General features: G+C 40.7%; 1 protein-coding gene across 2 annotated transcripts; it reads left to right on the top strand.

Moving 5' to 3' along the window:
- Positions 1–3,632: 3,632 nt before the first annotated feature.
- On the top strand, positions 3,633–17,783 carry rasip1 (Ras interacting protein 1). Of its 2 annotated transcripts, none has more exons than XM_041793524.1 (16): positions 3,633–3,889; positions 4,588–4,709; positions 5,011–5,462; positions 5,635–5,895; positions 5,968–6,209; positions 6,287–6,451; positions 6,941–7,145; positions 7,243–7,541; positions 7,646–7,807; positions 12,353–12,393; positions 12,692–12,846; positions 12,991–13,103; positions 15,297–15,585; positions 15,954–16,117; positions 17,050–17,191; positions 17,290–17,783. In XM_041793524.1, the coding sequence occupies exons 2-16, from the start codon at positions 4,588–4,590 to the stop codon at positions 17,466–17,468; spliced, it is 2,991 nt and encodes a 996-aa protein (XP_041649458.1). In that variant the 5' UTR covers positions 3,633–3,889; the 3' UTR covers positions 17,469–17,783. The 2 variants fall into 2 exon arrangements, with proteins under 2 accessions (XP_041649458.1, XP_041649457.1); XM_041793523.1 differs by having other exon boundaries at positions 3,633–3,893.
- Positions 17,784–18,307: the final 524 nt, after the last annotated feature.

Genomic DNA, 18,307 nt, shown 5'->3' with positions numbered 1-18,307 from the left:
CAGATGTAAATACCTGAATATAAAAGCTGAAATATTGATCTCTTGTCTCATATTCATCTTTTGATGTCAAACCCAAAAGTTTTCAATCTACAGCAAAAATAAAGGAATTGGGCCCACTGTTCCAATACTTTTGGAGGGGAGGGTAACTCAAGATTTAACAAGGGGGCAATTACTTTTTCCACACAGGGTCAGATTGATTTGAAAACTTTTCCCCTTAATAAATAAAATTATCATTTAGAAATTGCATTTTGTATTTACTGGGGTTGTCTTTGTGAGATACTAAAACTGTTTTGATGATCCGAAACATTTAAGTGTGATAAATATGCAACAAAACATGAATCAGGAAGGAGGCACATACTTTTTCACAGCACTGTACAGTGTAAGGTGAGGCTGAATGGCACACAGCGTCCTCCACATGGGGCAGTTGGAAAAGGCACATTTCAAACTGGCTGACATAACTGAATACCAACATGGTTTCATGTTTCATCCATTAAAAATACAGCTTAAATTTCAGCCACTAGTAAAAACAAACAGTTATTTGACCAAGTAAAATGGCTTTGTATGGATGTAACCTTAGTGCGCTCCTTGTTCAGATTTTTTGCCTTACATGGCTAGATGGCACACTGAGCTTCCCTCTCTCTCTCTCTGTATGCATTCATATCATAGTACTGCATAACAAGTGCTGCAAGTCTTTATGTTCTAGTTCTGTCTCCGTAGGTTCTTCTCCCCCTGTGCCATAGACTCATTTGGATCATTGGTGCAGGTGACCTGCTGATTTGCACCCACCTGACTCCAACTACTACACTTATTACTTTTTTATTATGACTATTAATTATGATAACAATTATTACAACTACTATAATATCTCAAAACTTAAAGTTAATTTAGGAACTGTTCAACTTGCATTGCTATTACCACTTTTATTTATTTTATACATGTTTCTCTTCGCTACCATTATTTTTTGCTAATACTAGTATTAAAGTGATCATTGCTTCATCTTTTAACATCATTCTTGATTCTTTAATCGTTACTCGGACAGCTTGATTGAATCTAAAAGCCATACTACTATACTGCTATATTTATCACTAATAGTCCTCTCTATTTTATTAATGTCCTAGCTGCTAATACTAATATTTCATGTTGTTTTCTATCAATCACAGTTGTTCCTGCTAATTTTTCACATATTGCTGCCACAGTCAGTAAAATTATAGGGATTTCCTACAAAATGGGAGATAAATTTATGATCAAAACTGACATAAATTTGTCATTCATTTGTTGTTTCTCTTGTCCCTCTACTCTTCCTGCTTCTCTCCCACCCATATCCCTTCTTCTAGCACTTTCCATCCCCAGTGCAGCTTTGGTGAAGGGCTGTCAACATGAGTCTGGTCTGCTTGATATTCCTACCCTTTAATAGCAGGGTTTATGTGTCCACTAGAACGGTGCTAAATTCTTTTTATTTCCTATTTCGGTTTATTTCATTCAATAAAACAAAACAAAACAATTCAAATCAAACATAAAATCTTCCACTTTGAAGGAAAAGGAGCAGAATGGAAAATAATCTTCTAATCTGCCCCATTTTCACAAAACATTAATTAACAAATCATATACATGTGTGATAAAGAAATCTTTATTAGGACAAACAAGCTGCAGGCCAAGACAGCTGCGCAAATCCTAATACCAATTCATAAATTAGAATTCCAATTGCAAATGGATGGAGAAAACCTCTGGCTGTGTTTTAATGCTGGACTCTGGAGTAGATGAACCCCTCAGACACCTGGACAACCACAGGAAGTTGCCCCTTTTCTCATCAGTGTCATACAGGTATGTAGCTTTAAACTGGCTAAAATCCTGCCAGTATTTTTTTTAAACCTCATAATCATTCACAAAGCGCTCATCATGACCTTTTCCATCACTGCCTCACTGTCCCCTCCTCCAAAACAGATTTCCACACCTCAATTACAATTAGGCGAGTGTTTTTACACAAACGCTTATGCAATTTAAAATGACAGAGGGCGCCCAGATACATTTAAAATCAATAAAACTTTGACTTAGTTTGATTTGACTTTATCTAAATATCAACACACATCAAACCATGAGATGACGAATGCCCATGTCTCCTTCATGTTTATTTGGCGCTAAACTTCAGTCAGCTCTAAGGATGAATAGATATGTTGCCAGCTTTTCTCCGGACATTTTACTTTCAGACTTCTCAATTTGGGCTGCACGGTGGAGTAGGGGTCAGAGCTGTTGCCTCACAGCAAGAAGGTTCCTTGGTTGCTTATTGGTCAGGATCTTTCTGTGCAGACATTGCATGTCAACCCATGCATGCGTGGGTTCTCTCTGGCTTCCTCTCACCACCAAAGACATGGTTGTTTGTCTCTGTATGCCAGCCCTGTGATTGACCTACAACCAGTCCAAGGTGTACCCTGCCTCTCACCCAGTGACAACCCCCACGCAACCCCAAAACGGGATAAGCGGTGTAGAAAATGGATGGATGGACTTTTCAATTAGTGTTTCAGTGTACATCCTGCCATTCTCACGTGTATCATTCAGGGCCACGGGGGAACATAATTTGGCGAGAGGTGGGGTACATGTTGGAAAGATCGCCAGGCAAACTCAGGTCTGGCATACAGAGACAAACTAGCACAAATCCTCTCACACCTAAGGGCAATTTAGTATAGCCAGTTAACCTAAACTGCTAATTTTTGGTCTGTGGGGATAACTTGCAGACCTTACACAGAAAGGCCATATTTCAAACCAGGAACCTTCTTACTGTGAGGCAACAAGTCTAAACCCTGCACCACCATGCAGGCCATGATTTTTCACTGCAAACTTGTTCAGTTTCAAATGAAAGTGCATTCATACACACATTTGCTGGTTTGCAGATTTTAATGATGAAAACTTTACATTTAAAGTCAAGTGTACAGAAAAGAGAAGCAGGCCAGGCTGAAATAAAATTTGGCAGGTACAGAAGGAAGGCGGTGGCCTATGCAGTAGTAGGCTTATTTTGTTGAGCCAGGGGTGGGCCTTCAGGTTATTTGTTGAAAATGGGTCAAGGGTCACTGACCTGTCTTGATGTATCAGACTTGGAAATTAGATATTAAAGGATTTAACCCCCATCTGGGACCAAGTAACGGTGTCTTTTCTCACTGCATCACCATTTTCCTGTTGAAGACAAGGTCAAAGATCACAGGTGTCACTTTTGCTCCCTCAAGCTTCCTGTCTCTCAGCGTGGGTTTCCTTCATCCTCTTTCCAGCAAAACTTCAAACAACAAAAACAATTCAGTGTATAATTCATAGTTACACGGTCACATTCTTGTTAATCTTTTGCACCTATTAAACCTGTTTGAGCTAATTAAAGTCTAAGGTTAAAATAGGGACATGACATGTCTAGATAATCAAGATAGAGCAAAATAAAAATACTGCTTTGTGGTTTACAGAAACGATATTCACAACAAGGTCTAAAAAAGTCAAATTCGTGCATGTATAAATTCACTCCTCTCTGTTTTCCACCAATCTCTCTCCTTCTCTCTCACTCAGTCAGGATATAGGTGTTGTCCACTGCAAAAGGAAGGAAATTCTGTCACTTAGAACAATGGGCCTGTTTCTCTATCTATAGACCCACAGAGGCAAAGAGCTAAAGGACGAGAGGGAGCAGACCTTGATCATTTAGACAGAAAAGGTGTTTTAGTAACAAAGGCTGAAGTAATGGATATTAAGAATTAAATACTGTTACGTAGATGTACAACAAGTTTAGGGGTAAAAAATGGACTTTCATGACAGGAAAAAGGAAACCTAAAAGCTTATAAGGGAACTCTGAGCTACATTTTTTGCACGTTGATTTGAAGGAAAACTATCGGCAAAATATACGAAAGGATCAGAATCAATTGTGGGTAAGCGTTTTTAAAATACAATTTCTTGATTCTTATTAACTTCATAGTTATCAACAAAACATAAAGATAGAGATATTCATCAAAAAGACAGTCACAGCTATCATGACAGCAGAATTAAGGAGAGGAAAGTAACATTGAAATATCACAAGATACAGTTTTGTCAAGAATCATATTGCAAAATGGCACAGTTTTCCTGAGATATACAAACTTTTTAGACTGCCATATCAAATCTGTAATAGAATGAAGATGCAAGACAATCCTTAATTTTGATGTAAAATTATCCCTAAGTAGCACTTAAAATAGGACAATATGACTTTTAGAGGCTTTAGAGAGGGTATTTCCCCATCATCACAGTGGCTGGGCCTTAGCCCTCCAAAAGATGCTTCCTGTTTAGAGATGGGAAATTCACACTTTGATTATAGGAGGCTGATGTGGGTGTTTTTTTGGGTTATTCCTCTATGTTTGTTTTCACCATGTTGACAACCTGCTGCAGGCTTCCTGTTGATATATTTTGATGGTGACATCATGCCATTGTTTTATTGTTTCAAACCTGACATTGCTGACACAAATTCCTCACTACAGGAGGTAGATTAAGCAGATAGGAACCCCGGCAAATGTAGTTACTGAAAAACTTAGTAGATCATTGAAAAGGAAAGCCACAGTTGTTTCTAATATCTGTTTGTTTCCCTACAAGATGGAGGGGTCTGGCAGTCCACGCTTCAGAAAGCTCCATTTCCCTGTGGGTCTTTGGATCAACTCGCCAAGGAAACACTTTGCCAAGCTAGGGGGTCGCTGGCCGAGCGCTGTCTCCGTCAAGTCAGTCTGAAGTTCTCTAAAATGGTTCTTTTGCTTCTCAGTTTATGAAGCTTGCGTGCCAGTTCTTGTTGAGGGCAGAATTCAGTGACTGATAAGTGCTGTTTAGAGAAAAGTTTATGTACTGATGGCATCTTATCTTGCTACAGCTGTCATTAGTATCCTTTCAGCCCTGTAACCTCTCCCTGTTTTATTTTTGTCCTTGTTTGTCCGTGTTTTGTCAGTCATAATTCACAGCTGACTGGTCCCTTCCTTTCTCCTTCCTCTCTCCCCCATCTGTCTTCCCCTCCTCTGTTGTTCCTAGGTCGACCACCAGTTCTGACGCAGCCTCCCTCCACGAGGCCCCCTCTGCTCCTTCCTCTTCCCTTTCTACCTCCACTCCCTCGCTGGCTTCCCCTGCCCCATCCCCATCCCCATCCCCGGCCTTCCTCAGGCCTCGGCCTGCTGGGCCCCAGTCCCGAACCAAGCGCCTCTCTCATCTCTTCTTGCGAGGGCGCTCCAACAGCGACCGCGATAGGGCGGTGGGGGAGAAGGAGAGAGAAGTCTGGGCTCATTCGGCCGCTACGTCTTCCCATCATTACCTCCCCCCTGCCTCTTCCTCTGCCCCAGGCCTGATCAAGATCTACGGGGATGCCCTCTCCAGTGGGGCTAACTATCGCTCCCTGCTGGCCAATATTCATTCTACAGCTAGGCAGCTCATCGCCCAGGTCATTACTCGGTACACTGAGAGGGAGAGGGAGGAGACAGATGACGCAGGTATGAGATTCTCTCTCATTTGAACCTCTGCTGTGACCTATTACAGGGATTATTTGCTTACATTTTGTTAACCAGTTTGGAAATGACCTAATATAAAAATAAACTTCAGTTTTATGGAAAAATAATTACACCCTCTCCCCACCTCATCCCCCTTTCCTCCATTACCTTCCAGTTCTCCAGAAACACAGCCCGGAGGACTTCCTGTTGTGTGATGTAATTGGAAAGCCCATCCCGCAGCCAGATGGAGCTATCAAATGGGAGACAGAGTGCCGGAGAAGTGTTGCCCCATGGGAATGTCCTCTGTTGTTGGTGGACATGTGGCGGCCTAAAGATGGATTTGAGCGGCGCTTTGAAATCCAAAGAAAGGAGGACTATGAGAGAGAAGAGCTGGAGAGGGAGAAGGAACGTGAGAGGGAGGGAGAGAACTATCAAGGTAAGTTCAGGAATCAACAGTATTTTTTAAACATTTCTTAGGAGTATGTTGACTTTATCGTCTGGGCAACAGGTGTGCGCTGGCGGCGCAGCAGGATGTCTTCAGGGGGAGGACCAGAGGAGAGCGAGCGAGGTCATCGAGGAAGAAACACAGAGCTCAGGAGGAGCATCAGTGACATGAACCTGAGTCTGCGACGTCGCCAAGGCAATCACGTCAGCAAAGACCAACGTGGCCCTGGCAGCCGGCCTAACAACAACGCAGGGGTGCAGGACAGGAAGAACATCGTAAGCATGATCAACCCACTGCCGGGAGAGGTAAAAACAAGGATATGAAGAGATTATCATTTGAATTTAGTGTATTTTTGGGACCTAACTCTGCTGTCTTGACCCAGATTCGAGCTTCAAAAGCTGAAGCAAAAGTTGGCTGGACAAACCAGCCAACAGAGGACGAGAGGGATTACTCCAGCTGTGACCTGGAAGTGATGTCACAAAGTTTAATCCTTCCACCCACGGACCGACCCTACTTCCTGTTGCTGCAGGGCTACGACCAGAGCAAGGCAAGACATGCTTGCAGATGATATCACAAAATAAACAGTCAAAAGCATAACCCACACACTAAACCACTATTTTAAACACAGACAAAAAGAGGCGCACATAGATATTTACATGGTTCACAATGATGTGCACATATGCGAACTAACAGGCACACACCCTGCACATGACATCATACCTGCATGTCTGTAATCGCCACATACCATCAGGGTTTCCATCCTTCCACTAGCCTCTCCCATTCAGCATCCTGCACAAAACAGCCCCAGAGCTTCACAATGCCTCAACAATTAACCCGACGATAGCGGCGAACCCCTCTGTGTACATCACTTCATCTCACACAATGACCTCACACAGGTCTCCATTGTCGTAAACTGTGACACACTTCATTCCTTATCGGCCGCCCTCTGTTCAACCTAACATCTCTGAGATGGAAGATTGATGTAAACCGTAACACTTTTAAGATAACAGACCTCCCTGACTTTTCTTCTTCTCAGGATTTTGTTTTGTACATCATGGCGGGACACATGCATGTGTTTGGAAGAAAGCCCACAATGAGGGAGAGAGAGAAGGACAGAGAGAGGGAGAGGAAGGGGAAAAGGCCTCTGAAGGTGGACACGTTCCTTTCTGCACCCGACCTCTTGACCAGACATCTACTAGTCAGGAGAGACTCAGCTGTTCCTGATACACCCGCTGGACAAGGTACAAAAGAAGTCACCAAATCACATCATACCATATCCAGGCTGCACCTGCTGTTAAAGTCTATCATGATGTTTTTGTTTTTGTTTTTGTTTTGTAGCTTTGATGCGACCTTTCAGAGGGGGTGCAGTGACACATAATGGAGTGGCCCTCTACAGGGAAACCGTCCTAAAGCCTGGGGATGTGATTGGTCTGGGGAATCACTTCCTTTTCCTCTACCGTGACCCCCGTGTGACTCCAGCTCCACCTCTGGCATTGACCCTACCATGGCAGTCTGATGTCTCCACCACCTGCTGCCCTTCAGGGTTGGTAGACAGGCAGGAGGCACTGAGGACATACCTGGGATCTACAGAGGCGGTTCTAAAGTTCCACCCTCGTCATACAGATTCACTGTTACAGGTGAGACACGAGGAGGAAGTTTCACTCTCTAAATAACCATCCTTAGGTTCAATGTCAAAGAAAAATGCCCTAACACTGAGCATATCCCCTTATTTTTCTGTTAGGAGATTATCTCCAAAAATTCCTCACCAGACTCTGGAGGTGGACCTTTAGCTCCTGCATATCTCCTGTCTATCATGATTGATCATGCCTCCAAACACCTGGACCCTGCTCTCACACCTCAGATTCTGCTCAAGTCAGCAAATCTAATCAAAGAAATAGTCTGGGTGAGTAAATAATTCATTTTGTGGCATTTCTCTCCTATTAGCTTTTAAAAACAGCATAAAACTGACAAATAAATACTTGAAAAAAACTGTATACTAGCATGCTTGCAATAATTATGCTACCACATTGATATTAGGCAGGTCTAATATTAACAGTATTTCCCATTCTAGTTTGCAGAGGTGTCAAAAGTATTTACATTCATTACTCAGGTAGAAGTATAGACACTAGGGTTTAAAAAGACTTCTGTAGAAGTTGAAGTATAAACTCAAATTTTTTACTCAAGTAGAAGTTTAAAAGAACTGGTTTCAAAACTACTTCAAGTACAAAAGTAAAAGAAATGTAAGGGGGAAAAATGCCATTAAGGACAAAGCTTAGGCTGTGCCACAGGGGCCTATAGTGCACTACCCCACCTCCCCCAAAACCATTTTTGTAAAGGCCATAATGACTATAATGTTATGTTAAAATATTAATGTTGAAAAATTTGGGATGCACCTGTTTTAGCCGCATTTATGCCCATTGAAAATGAATGCATTTTAGTACAATGCAAATACATTCAAGAACCATATATGTGTTCTACCAACCTCCTCGCTGCTGCTTGGTTGGGACATTTCGCTCCAGTTCTCTTGAGTCTCTGCCACAGACATCTTTGTACTAGGCTACATACGTCTGCTATTTCCTTGCTGGAGCGTGACGTGATTTATAAATAAAGTTATTATTATTGTGTTGTGCACAGGTGTGATGAATCGCATACAAACCAATAGGGTGTTGGAATGGTATTATGTTTATACTTCTAATCCACCCACAATCAAATTCACTCTATCCAGATGGTGCAATTTATCTGGATAGGTTTTTGGGGTTTTTTATTTGTGTTTCTTTGTACAATGACAAGCTGGAATGAAAACAAGCTGAAATGACATAGGAGTAACGAGGCTATCTTTAAAATGTAAGGAGTAGAAGTAAAAAGTAGGCTGAAAAATAATGACTCCAGTAAAGTATAGATACCCAAAATTTCTACTTAAGTAAGGTAACGAAGTATTTGTACTTAGTTACTTGACACCTCTGCTAGTTTGAAGTGATAGCATGACTGCATTCATTATTTAGCATAAAATGCAACTGAAGCTTCAAGAAATCTTAACATTTTTGCAGACATTTGGTTGCAAATCAAAGTTTCTGACATTAGTATATTGATATGAGCCGTCAAAACTCACTTCCTACTCTCCAGAGTGACCATGCACCCATCTGGGCCCTGAGAATGTCTACAAAGTAGATTAGAAAACACTGGGAGCAACTCCATTAAATGCAATTTACAACATGTTTTCTGTTCTCAAAGGGCAAAGGAGTGTAAAACAAGAGCTTTGTGTCTTTAGGATGAAGCTGAATAGGTATACAGTCATAAAATATGGGAGCAGTGTTGTGTTCCTGGTGGGTGTAAGTTAGCATTAGCTCTTGGACAACAGGATCTGTCATCCGGCTGCCGTTAGCAGATTGTTCACACACTGACAAACATAATAGCAGCGTTTTAAAAGTTAAGATTCAGCTGGGGTACACTCTAAACCAGAATTAGTTGACATTACTAAGAAGCACGAGTAAACCGATTGCCTTATAGCACTTTAGTTTTTACACAAGCTGATACTAAAGAGGTCAAGTTGTATTAACATAGCACCTTAATTTCATGCAGTAGGCATATTAAGTGTATATTTGTAGTCTTTACTAAAAAATTATTAGTTCACATAACTGAAGTCGAAGTTGTATGAAATAACAATGCTAAGTTTAACTTACATAAAAATATATGAAATTAGAAAAGCACTCAGAGAGCGCAGACCTCTGCCATTAGCCCTATCTTCCAATAGGGAAGAATCCTTTAAAAACATTCCTGGATCCAGACGGTGATCCGATCACTCCCGAAATCTAATTCGCTGATTACTCCCTCCCTGGTGGGGTGGAGACACAGTGAGGCAAAGTGTTAGCTTTGCTACATGTGGACTGTCACGGTGGAAGCGTTGCTTGCCGGTGCCAACAGATACACTGACAGTCTCACCCATGTTTTTTTTTTAAACTTTGAAATAGGCCCTTCCCACTCTTAAAAACTAAACATACTAAGTTATCTCAGCTTAACATGATCATTTCATTGCATCTTTCAGCTGAATAATACAAATGGCTAATTTGATTTAGTAATGTCAACATTTTTTTGACATGAAAGGATAATAAATGATTGCTCAACAGTTTAATTAGAAACAAAATCCGGGTTTACAGTGTAATGTGGTTAATATGTAAGACTGAAGAGTAAAAGGTTGATCAAAAATTCTGTTGTGTTTACTCACTTTAAAATCCAAAACAGCTATTTCACCTCTATTTTTGAGTTGATAGAACTAATTCTTAGTTTTTAGTTAACAGTACTCAAACAATTAAGCATTTTTTGTCACTGTACTTAAATTATTTAACTATCGTCCCTTAATCTGCATAGTTTTCCCAGCATGCATCTGGGCATTGAACACTTTTGCACCACAAGTGAAGTTACCAAGTGAGTTAAGTAGGTCCTGCTCCTCCTGCGTAGCAGTGTTAATGTTGAGCGGATGGCATGGAAACCCTATGAGTCAAGATTAAACAGTTAAAGGCTACAGGCTATGTTAACTAATAATTCCAATATAGCTATTTCAGCTCCAGTTTTCTGAGTTGACAGAGCACATTCTTACTTTTACAGTACTCGATCTCTTTAAGTGTTTTTGTCACTGTGCTCAAATTGTTTGAAAAACATCCCTTAATATTCAGACTTTCCCCAGAATGCCTTTAGGAATTGCACACTCTTGCACCATGAATGAAGTCACTGACTCAGTTGGAGATGTTCTGTCTGAACTGAAAAAGGAAATCATGGACCCATGTAAAAAAAAAAAAAGCTTCAATTTCTCACAAGCAATTGATTCAAGTTTATGCAACTCAAATTAACAAGTTGTATGAGGTTAACTAGCAACATGAATAAACTTAAATCAGTTGCTTGTAACAAGTTGAAGCAATTATTTTTTAAAGTAAGTCCATTGATTTTTTTTTTCAGTGTGTGGAGAGCAACCATAATTTGGGCTCCTCATAACTGTCAAACTGTTCCGTTTTCTTAGCCTAAGAATTGAAATCCCTAAAGACCCCATCGTACGCATTTACCACCACTCATTTAGATGGAATATTTTCACCCACAAAAGGGCAGGACTGGCAAAGTTTGGGCAAAGTATCTAGATGGATCGCATTTGTCAACTGATGGCTGTTAAAGCTCCTGTGAGGAATTTTCAGTTTTGAGGTGTAAGAGCTGGTCGCCTGGACAAATTGACAGATTAGGGAAGAAGGGCCGTAGTAAATGAGGTGACAAAGAACCTGATGGTCACTCTGACTGATCCCCAGAGATCTTGTGTGGAGATGGGACAAAGGTCCAGAAGGACAACCATCACTGCAGCCCTCCACTGATCTTTGCTTAGGGCAGAGTGGCTGGATGGAACTCTCACTTCAGTTCAAAACACATGACAGCCTGCTTGGCTTTCACTTGGTGCAAAAAAATCAAAAATTTAGTTTTCACTTTATCATTATTGGGCACTGATGTAGATTAATGAGAATATATTTTATTAACTGTAGCATCAGGCTGCAACATAGTAAAATTTAAAGGGGGGGGAATACTTTCTGAATGCTCTGTATGTGTGTAAGTGGTGTTTTCTGAAGAAAAAATAATCCTGCTTTCTCTTAATGGTATAGTATTACATTTATTGTACATCTTTGTGGTGACGAATGTAAACAAAGACTGTTTTGGCAGGGAGCTGGGACTCACCTTGTCTGACACCTACCCTGCGGCAGGATTTTCAGACATTAAAAGTAATGAAATAGAAATGATCAATCTTGTCATCAATGACAATTTTTTTTGCTTTTGAAGGTCATGCATCTGTATAAATTTCATTCTGTTTCCTAACCAGCTGAAAACTCCTCATAAGGATTGAATAAAAGAGATTGGGTATGGTGGATACTATTAACTACAGGGGGAAAGAAATGTCTGAACAATCTGGAAGACAATCCAAAAGCCACCATGAATGTAAATTCATCCAGTACCACGGAATTACTGGTATCACTGCCAATGTCCCTTTCAAACAGGCTGGCTTACAAAAAAACCCCTTAAATTCCAAAACATGCTACCTACTGTAGCTATAATGTCCTATAGTTAAGTGGGGTTAAGAATTAGGTCAGTCTGTGGAGCAAGGAAATTTGGACCATGAACCTTTTCATGAAAATATGGCTGTAACCACATTTAAAAAGCATGACAGAAAAACATCAGCAAGGCAGATTTGGATGGCAACTTTCAGTCAAACAGGAAAACCAGACAACTAGACAGACATGTGCCCTTCATTGTGGCCTGCTAGCTTGTGGACAGGAGTGAGGATGAGCTGATGTCACCGCCCTCCTGCTGGAAAATGTGCTGTAATTGTCCTGGCTGCAGGGCAAGACTCTGCTCCCCCTCATCCACCCCCACACTAAGCTGAGATGTCTCTCCTCTCTTCTGTCTCCAACTCTATTTACAGGATAACATTAAGGAATTCGGGGATAAGCATCCCACGCAAAAGTAAGATCATTTTTGTTCGACGTCATGTTTCCTCTGTTTGGAGATTGCCTGCAGAGTGATTCATGATACATTTGTGCCTGTGCTGTTATGTCTTTGGTAAATTTTTGTAGTATGAAGGAAGCATTGCAAAACTGATGTGGAAAAGTGGATCAAATATAGTTGAGTAACAATACCTCAGTCCATTTTTACTCACAGTATGGTGTATTTCCCTTGTAAAGCACAAACAAAATACTGACAGGGGAATGCTCACAAAACTTTTACAGCTTAAATAACTTTGGCATTACATAAATGTCTCCAGCTCTACAGAGCAGGAAGGTGAGATAGGCACACCAAATGTCCAAAAACTATCATCGGACCTTCGACCACTCATGTTCTGGATGTCGAATGCCACCGAACTCCTGAACTTCTTCCAGGTTAAAGTGGAGGCCATGGAAAAAGAGTGGGAGTTTGAAGGTGAGAGAGATTTCTAGATGATCAGTCATTAATTTTAGGAATAAAGAAGTATAAATAATAATTTTAAGTGGCTTTGAGCAAAGAAATATCACACAACTCTGGTAAAGTTGAAATCAAAAGATGACTCTAATATGTTCTTTAAAGCCCCGGGGGACCCGGTCTTAACAGCTGACATGGACACCTGCTCAGAAGCTCTGGCTCAGCTGGATGATGTCATTATGCACACCTTTCAACAGTGTGTGTATCACCTCACCAAGGTAAAGTACAAAAGAAGACATAACAGCTACATGCAGATCTTCTACACACCAACCATCACTCTTTGCAAGAAAGTATACATAAAAGAACTCCACACTTTAACATTGTCTATAAGTGGCACCAGATGTCAATCAAAATGCAAATTTAAAAAGCCACTGCAAATTAAACCTCGTAAAGAGGCATTAAAATGTCCTTTTTGTACTCTTATTACATTGTTTTCTGTTTTCCAAGATGTTTCTGAAGCATTCTCACAACCACCAACTATTTATTTTAATTTTTTCCAGCTGTGAGCAGCTCCTGAGTTTCCTTTGAACTTTGCATCCTTGGAGGCATCAACACAACATTTAAAAAAAAATGACTGTATTCAGTATACCATCAAAATCTAACATGCTTATTTCAGTCACTTTTTCATTGTTGGAAAACAAATGTCACTCAGTACGTTTACATGCAGTCAGACAAAGCTGAATTATTGTGTTAGACAAAAACTGAACTTTTAAAATGCATGCAAACATGCTGAAATCACACTAAATCCATTTTAAAAAGTCAGACTAAGGGCTCATTTATGCTTTACATATATGAAAATAGATGTGTGGGATTTAAACTCAACCGTCATTGCCCTCATACTGGCATGCTTCTGTTATGTTGGAGTGGACACTGAAAAACTGAACCACTAGAGGTCACTGTTTCTCACAAAGCTACACTTTCTTCCCATAGACATGAAAGACAGTGCTCAGCTATGCTCTTGTATTCCTCTTTGTGCTTGGGTGAGCTAACATCAGCGATATGTTTGCATTTTGTAACGACTCACTCAATATTTGGAAAAAATCTTTCCTCAAGAAACTTTATTAAGTTTTGCCTTTTTTCAAAGGATTCGTGTTCATTTTATGTTGGTACTCTGAGGTGAACTGATGGCCACATTGTTCAACACTGCCTCACAGTTAGCGGTGATGTCGCAACGTTTGGTCTGTATCCATAAGCTCGGACAGAACAGAATGGCAGACAGCAGAATGGTCTGTCCATCGCTGTATGTTGAGGTTGTTATACACATTAAACTTGGAGAGAAAAAATGCATTTGACATCATTGCTGTGCTTCATAGTAATTATACAGACACAAGCAGGCATTGTTTGACATGTTACCTGGACTGTTCTTTAGTGTAGGAGCAAACAAAGGTGATGACTGGAATCAGACTGAGCTGTTGTCTGTCACATATCTCTCTGCTATGCCAACAGTGGCATCAGTTTTGCCTTGTGTGTGGATTACAACTCATATACATTTAAAGTGGCGACAGTGTAGCAAAAATCCTTTCTGTGTCAGAAATTTTACCACTAATGATACTGGTTTACAGCCCATCGTGAGGGTGTTTTCAAAATACACAAGGCTGTAAAGGTTGTCCATGTCATCTCTGTTCAACACAGCAGAGTAAACAGGAAGAAAGACCACAGTAGCTAACTGAAATAGGGCAGATTGCTATCTACTACTGAATTGATTCCGTGCATGCAAACTGACTATCTAAAAGTAGATTTTTAAGCTTGCTGAAGTCAGAATTAAGAGACAGCTGATATTCACTGGAAGTCATAACTTTTACATTTTTTTCAGGCATTTTGTTACAATGTCACTTAGCAGGCATTTATTTTTCAAAGTGCCACAAAGTGCCTCAAGTCCAGTCAATGACAGGTGCTACCATGCAATGCTTTAGGCAATGCAAATGGTGTATTTTTTGTTCTATTAAACCTATAAACAGAGTTTGTCCAGAGAGGAGGCTAGTGAGGAGCAGAGTGTCTATAGCCACGTTAACAGAGAATTTGAAGAACTCATTACGTGACGTCATGGCAACAGAAAACTAAAAAGAGAAATAGATTAAGTGGTGTCACACCCAAATTTGCTGTGGAGCATTTGTGAGTATGTTCTAAGTCCACTGTATTGCCTTTGTGTGTTGGAGGCATTGGAACCTGTTTGAGGTAAAACATTTTGATAGACTATATACAGTAATACTTAAAATATCTAAGTCTTAACCATAACAGCTGATGGAACAACTAGCATTGCCATCCCGCACAGCTCTCCATGATCTGCTTTTATCTTTGTTATCTTAATCCATCCAGTTTAATTTCCACGTTCCACATAAATCATTCACACAATACTTCTTCAGTTTTAAACTATCAAGAAAAATTAACTTTTGTCCTTTCTGTCCACAAAGACCCTCTACTCACTCCTCCCAGCCCTCCTGGACACTAACCCATTCTCCAGCGAGGAGAAAGAGAAGGATGGTGCTCGTGATGGAGAGGAAGAGGAGAAAAGTGGTGGGGAAGGAGAGGTGGATGACGTGCCTGCCTTACCCCCTAAAGTTGCTGGACTGGTTGAGGTGTATCGCTGTTCCCTGATGCTGTCGCGGGAGGCTTGTTTATCCCCACCGCTCACCTCCCAAACGTTTGGCTACCTCTTCTTCTTCACCAACACCTCCTTGCTCAACACTCTGCTGGAGAGAGGTGAGGAGGGAACATGTCTCAGTTTTCTTGAACAGTATTGAATGAATACATTATTTAGACAGCAACGACTACTTCTTCAAATTGTCGTAGTTTGGTGAATGTATTTCTACAGTACTTAAAAAACCATGAGTTGACCCAAAGTATTTTCAGTTAATTTAGGTTGTTTAATATACATTAGCATGGGTGCGCTTAAAGGAAAAAGCAGCTATCGGTCAGAAGGAATGCTAACTAGCGAACAGTTAGCTAGGTAGTAAGAATGCAGACACCAATCTCTGAATAATTTGACCTTCAACTTTTCTATATAGTTTAACATTTAACAACATTTTAACATAACTCTAACATGCCTATTTCCATTCTTCTTTATTTAGATGGGCTGTTTTCATGGTCCAGAGCAGTCCAAATCCGTACGAACTTGGACCTTGTTCTGGACTGGCTACAGGGGGCAGGATTAGGAGACATAGCCTCAGAGTTTATGAAGAAGCTGTCAGTCACAGTGAACTTCCTGTGTATTCCCAAGACAAGACTTATCCAGGTATGTGAACATTTTTTATTTTTATTTTTTTATTTTATTTATATAAAGAGAAAGCCACTGTTGAAGACAACTCAGATTAAATCTGGACTAGGGTTCACCAAAAGGCATGTGGGAGACTCCATAGTCTTTTTTGGTCTGATGAGACCAAAATGGGGTTTTTGGCCATCAAACAAGATGTATGTTTAGTGTGTTTGTGCACATCGCAACAAACACATCATCCCCACTGTGAAGCATGGTGGCGGCAGCATCATACTGTGGGGATGCTTCTTGGAAGCCAGCCCTGGAAGGCTTGTAAAGGTAGAGGAAAAAATGAAAGTGCCAAAATCTAGGGAAATCCTGGAGGGAAATCTTTTTCAGTCTGCGAGTGAACTACAGCTTGGGAGATTTATTTTCTAGCAAGAAAATGACCCCAAAACATATGGCGCAATACAAAGAAATCACTGAAAGACAACAATGTGAATGCTCTGGGGTGGCTGAGTCAAAGCCTAGACCTCAATGCAATACAGAATTTATGGCTGGACCTGAAAAGGACTGTCCATGCCAGATCCCTGTGCAACTGGACAGAGCTTGGTCTTTTTTACATAGCAAAATGGAGTAAAATTGCATTCTCCAGATATGCATGCCTGAGTGAAACCTATCCACACGGACACCTTGCTGTGTATGCAGCCAAAGGTGCACCTACTAAATACTGACTTGAAGGGGTGAATATTTATGCAGTAACTTGTTTTACATTACATATATTTACTTAAATGACATTACTTTGTAATAGAGGTTTTATTTGTATTTTTTTTTTTGTCAAAAAAGCCAAATTATATTGAGCATGACTGACTTATTTAAAAAAATAAAAGGGTAAACCATCCAAGGGGTGAATACTTTTTATAGCACTATAACACGTTTCCCTTGTTTTAATGTGATAATGTCTCTTCTTGAAGTCGTCTTGGACCAGTCTACAGGAAGAACATGTCTTATTAAGCCCCTCCCAGTTGCACCACCTGCTTACCCATTACAAGCTGGGTCCAACCAGAGCCCCTCCAGCATCTTGGGCCCCTCCGCCAGGAACAGAGCTGTGTGGAGGTAAAACATTTAATCTCAGTAATCAATATGCCTGGATATTAATTATTAAGCCAGGAACTTTTAAGTTCAACCTTTTCTTTTTGTTGTTGATCTTGTAGATATCTTCGAGAGCTTCCTGGATCACCCTCCTTTAATTCTGCCCAACGAAACTCCACGCCTTGACCTCTCCCAGCCAATCCCCAGTCCTGAGCTTCAAAAGGAGGTAACACGTCTTCGCACCTTCTTGTGGGGACTGGACCAGGATGAGCTCCCAGCCAATCAGAGGACTCGGCTTTGAAGAAGCCCATATTCATCTGTTAGGATATCTTGTAAAACAAAAGAATAGCATTAGAAGAACAAACCAACGGCACACTGTGTTTGGCATTTTGTCTGGTTGTTCTTTTATAGCATTTCCATATCAATTCATTTATTCACTTAGATATTTTCAAGTAAAAGAAAGGTATTTGTTTTGGTATGTCTTAGTGGATTTATTTTAAAGCAGGGAGTAAAGCCCTGTGTCTAGGTCACACAGCGTTAAGCTTTACGTGACTGTTTGACTTGGCTTTCATGTATGTTTTTTTAACTTCTTGTTTCCAATAAAACACTGAATTCTAGTCTCAAAGACCTGCAGAGTGTGTTTGATCTTTGACAAGCTGGTTCCCCACAGCAGGGCCCCCTGGGCTTGGCACACACCACAACTTCAACACCAAAGCAATAATCCACAAGATGGCGATGCAGGACTCATTCCCCTCTGACGTTTAATGATGAGTGTGCAGGTAGAATTGCTTGACTAAGGAGGTGATCATACAACTTAAAGTTCAATCTGCTCTGATGAAAACCCTCTCATTTCCTGTGCTATTGGGCTTTTTTACAAAGGGGCATGACTCAAGGGAGAAAATCAGACTGTGATGATCATACACAAGGGTCACCTTTACCAAGGTAAGCCGTCATGGGGGGGTGGGGGGTGGGGGGGGGGGTTTAATTTCCCTTTTGTAAATGTGACACACTAAGAGGTCTGACTGGAAGGTTCCCATTGAACTTAAACGTGGTTCAATCTCCTTGCCTCATAAAATGTCCAGCTCATTATGCACACATTAGCAAAGTGGCTGTCATGAGCAGACAGCAGACAGGTGATAT

This window comes from Cheilinus undulatus, linkage group 8 (assembly GCF_018320785.1).
Source record: "Cheilinus undulatus linkage group 8, ASM1832078v1, whole genome shotgun sequence".
NCBI classification, from domain to species: Eukaryota; Metazoa; Chordata; class Actinopteri; order Labriformes; family Labridae; genus Cheilinus; species Cheilinus undulatus.
This window is presented reverse-complemented; position numbering and strand designations above follow the sequence as displayed.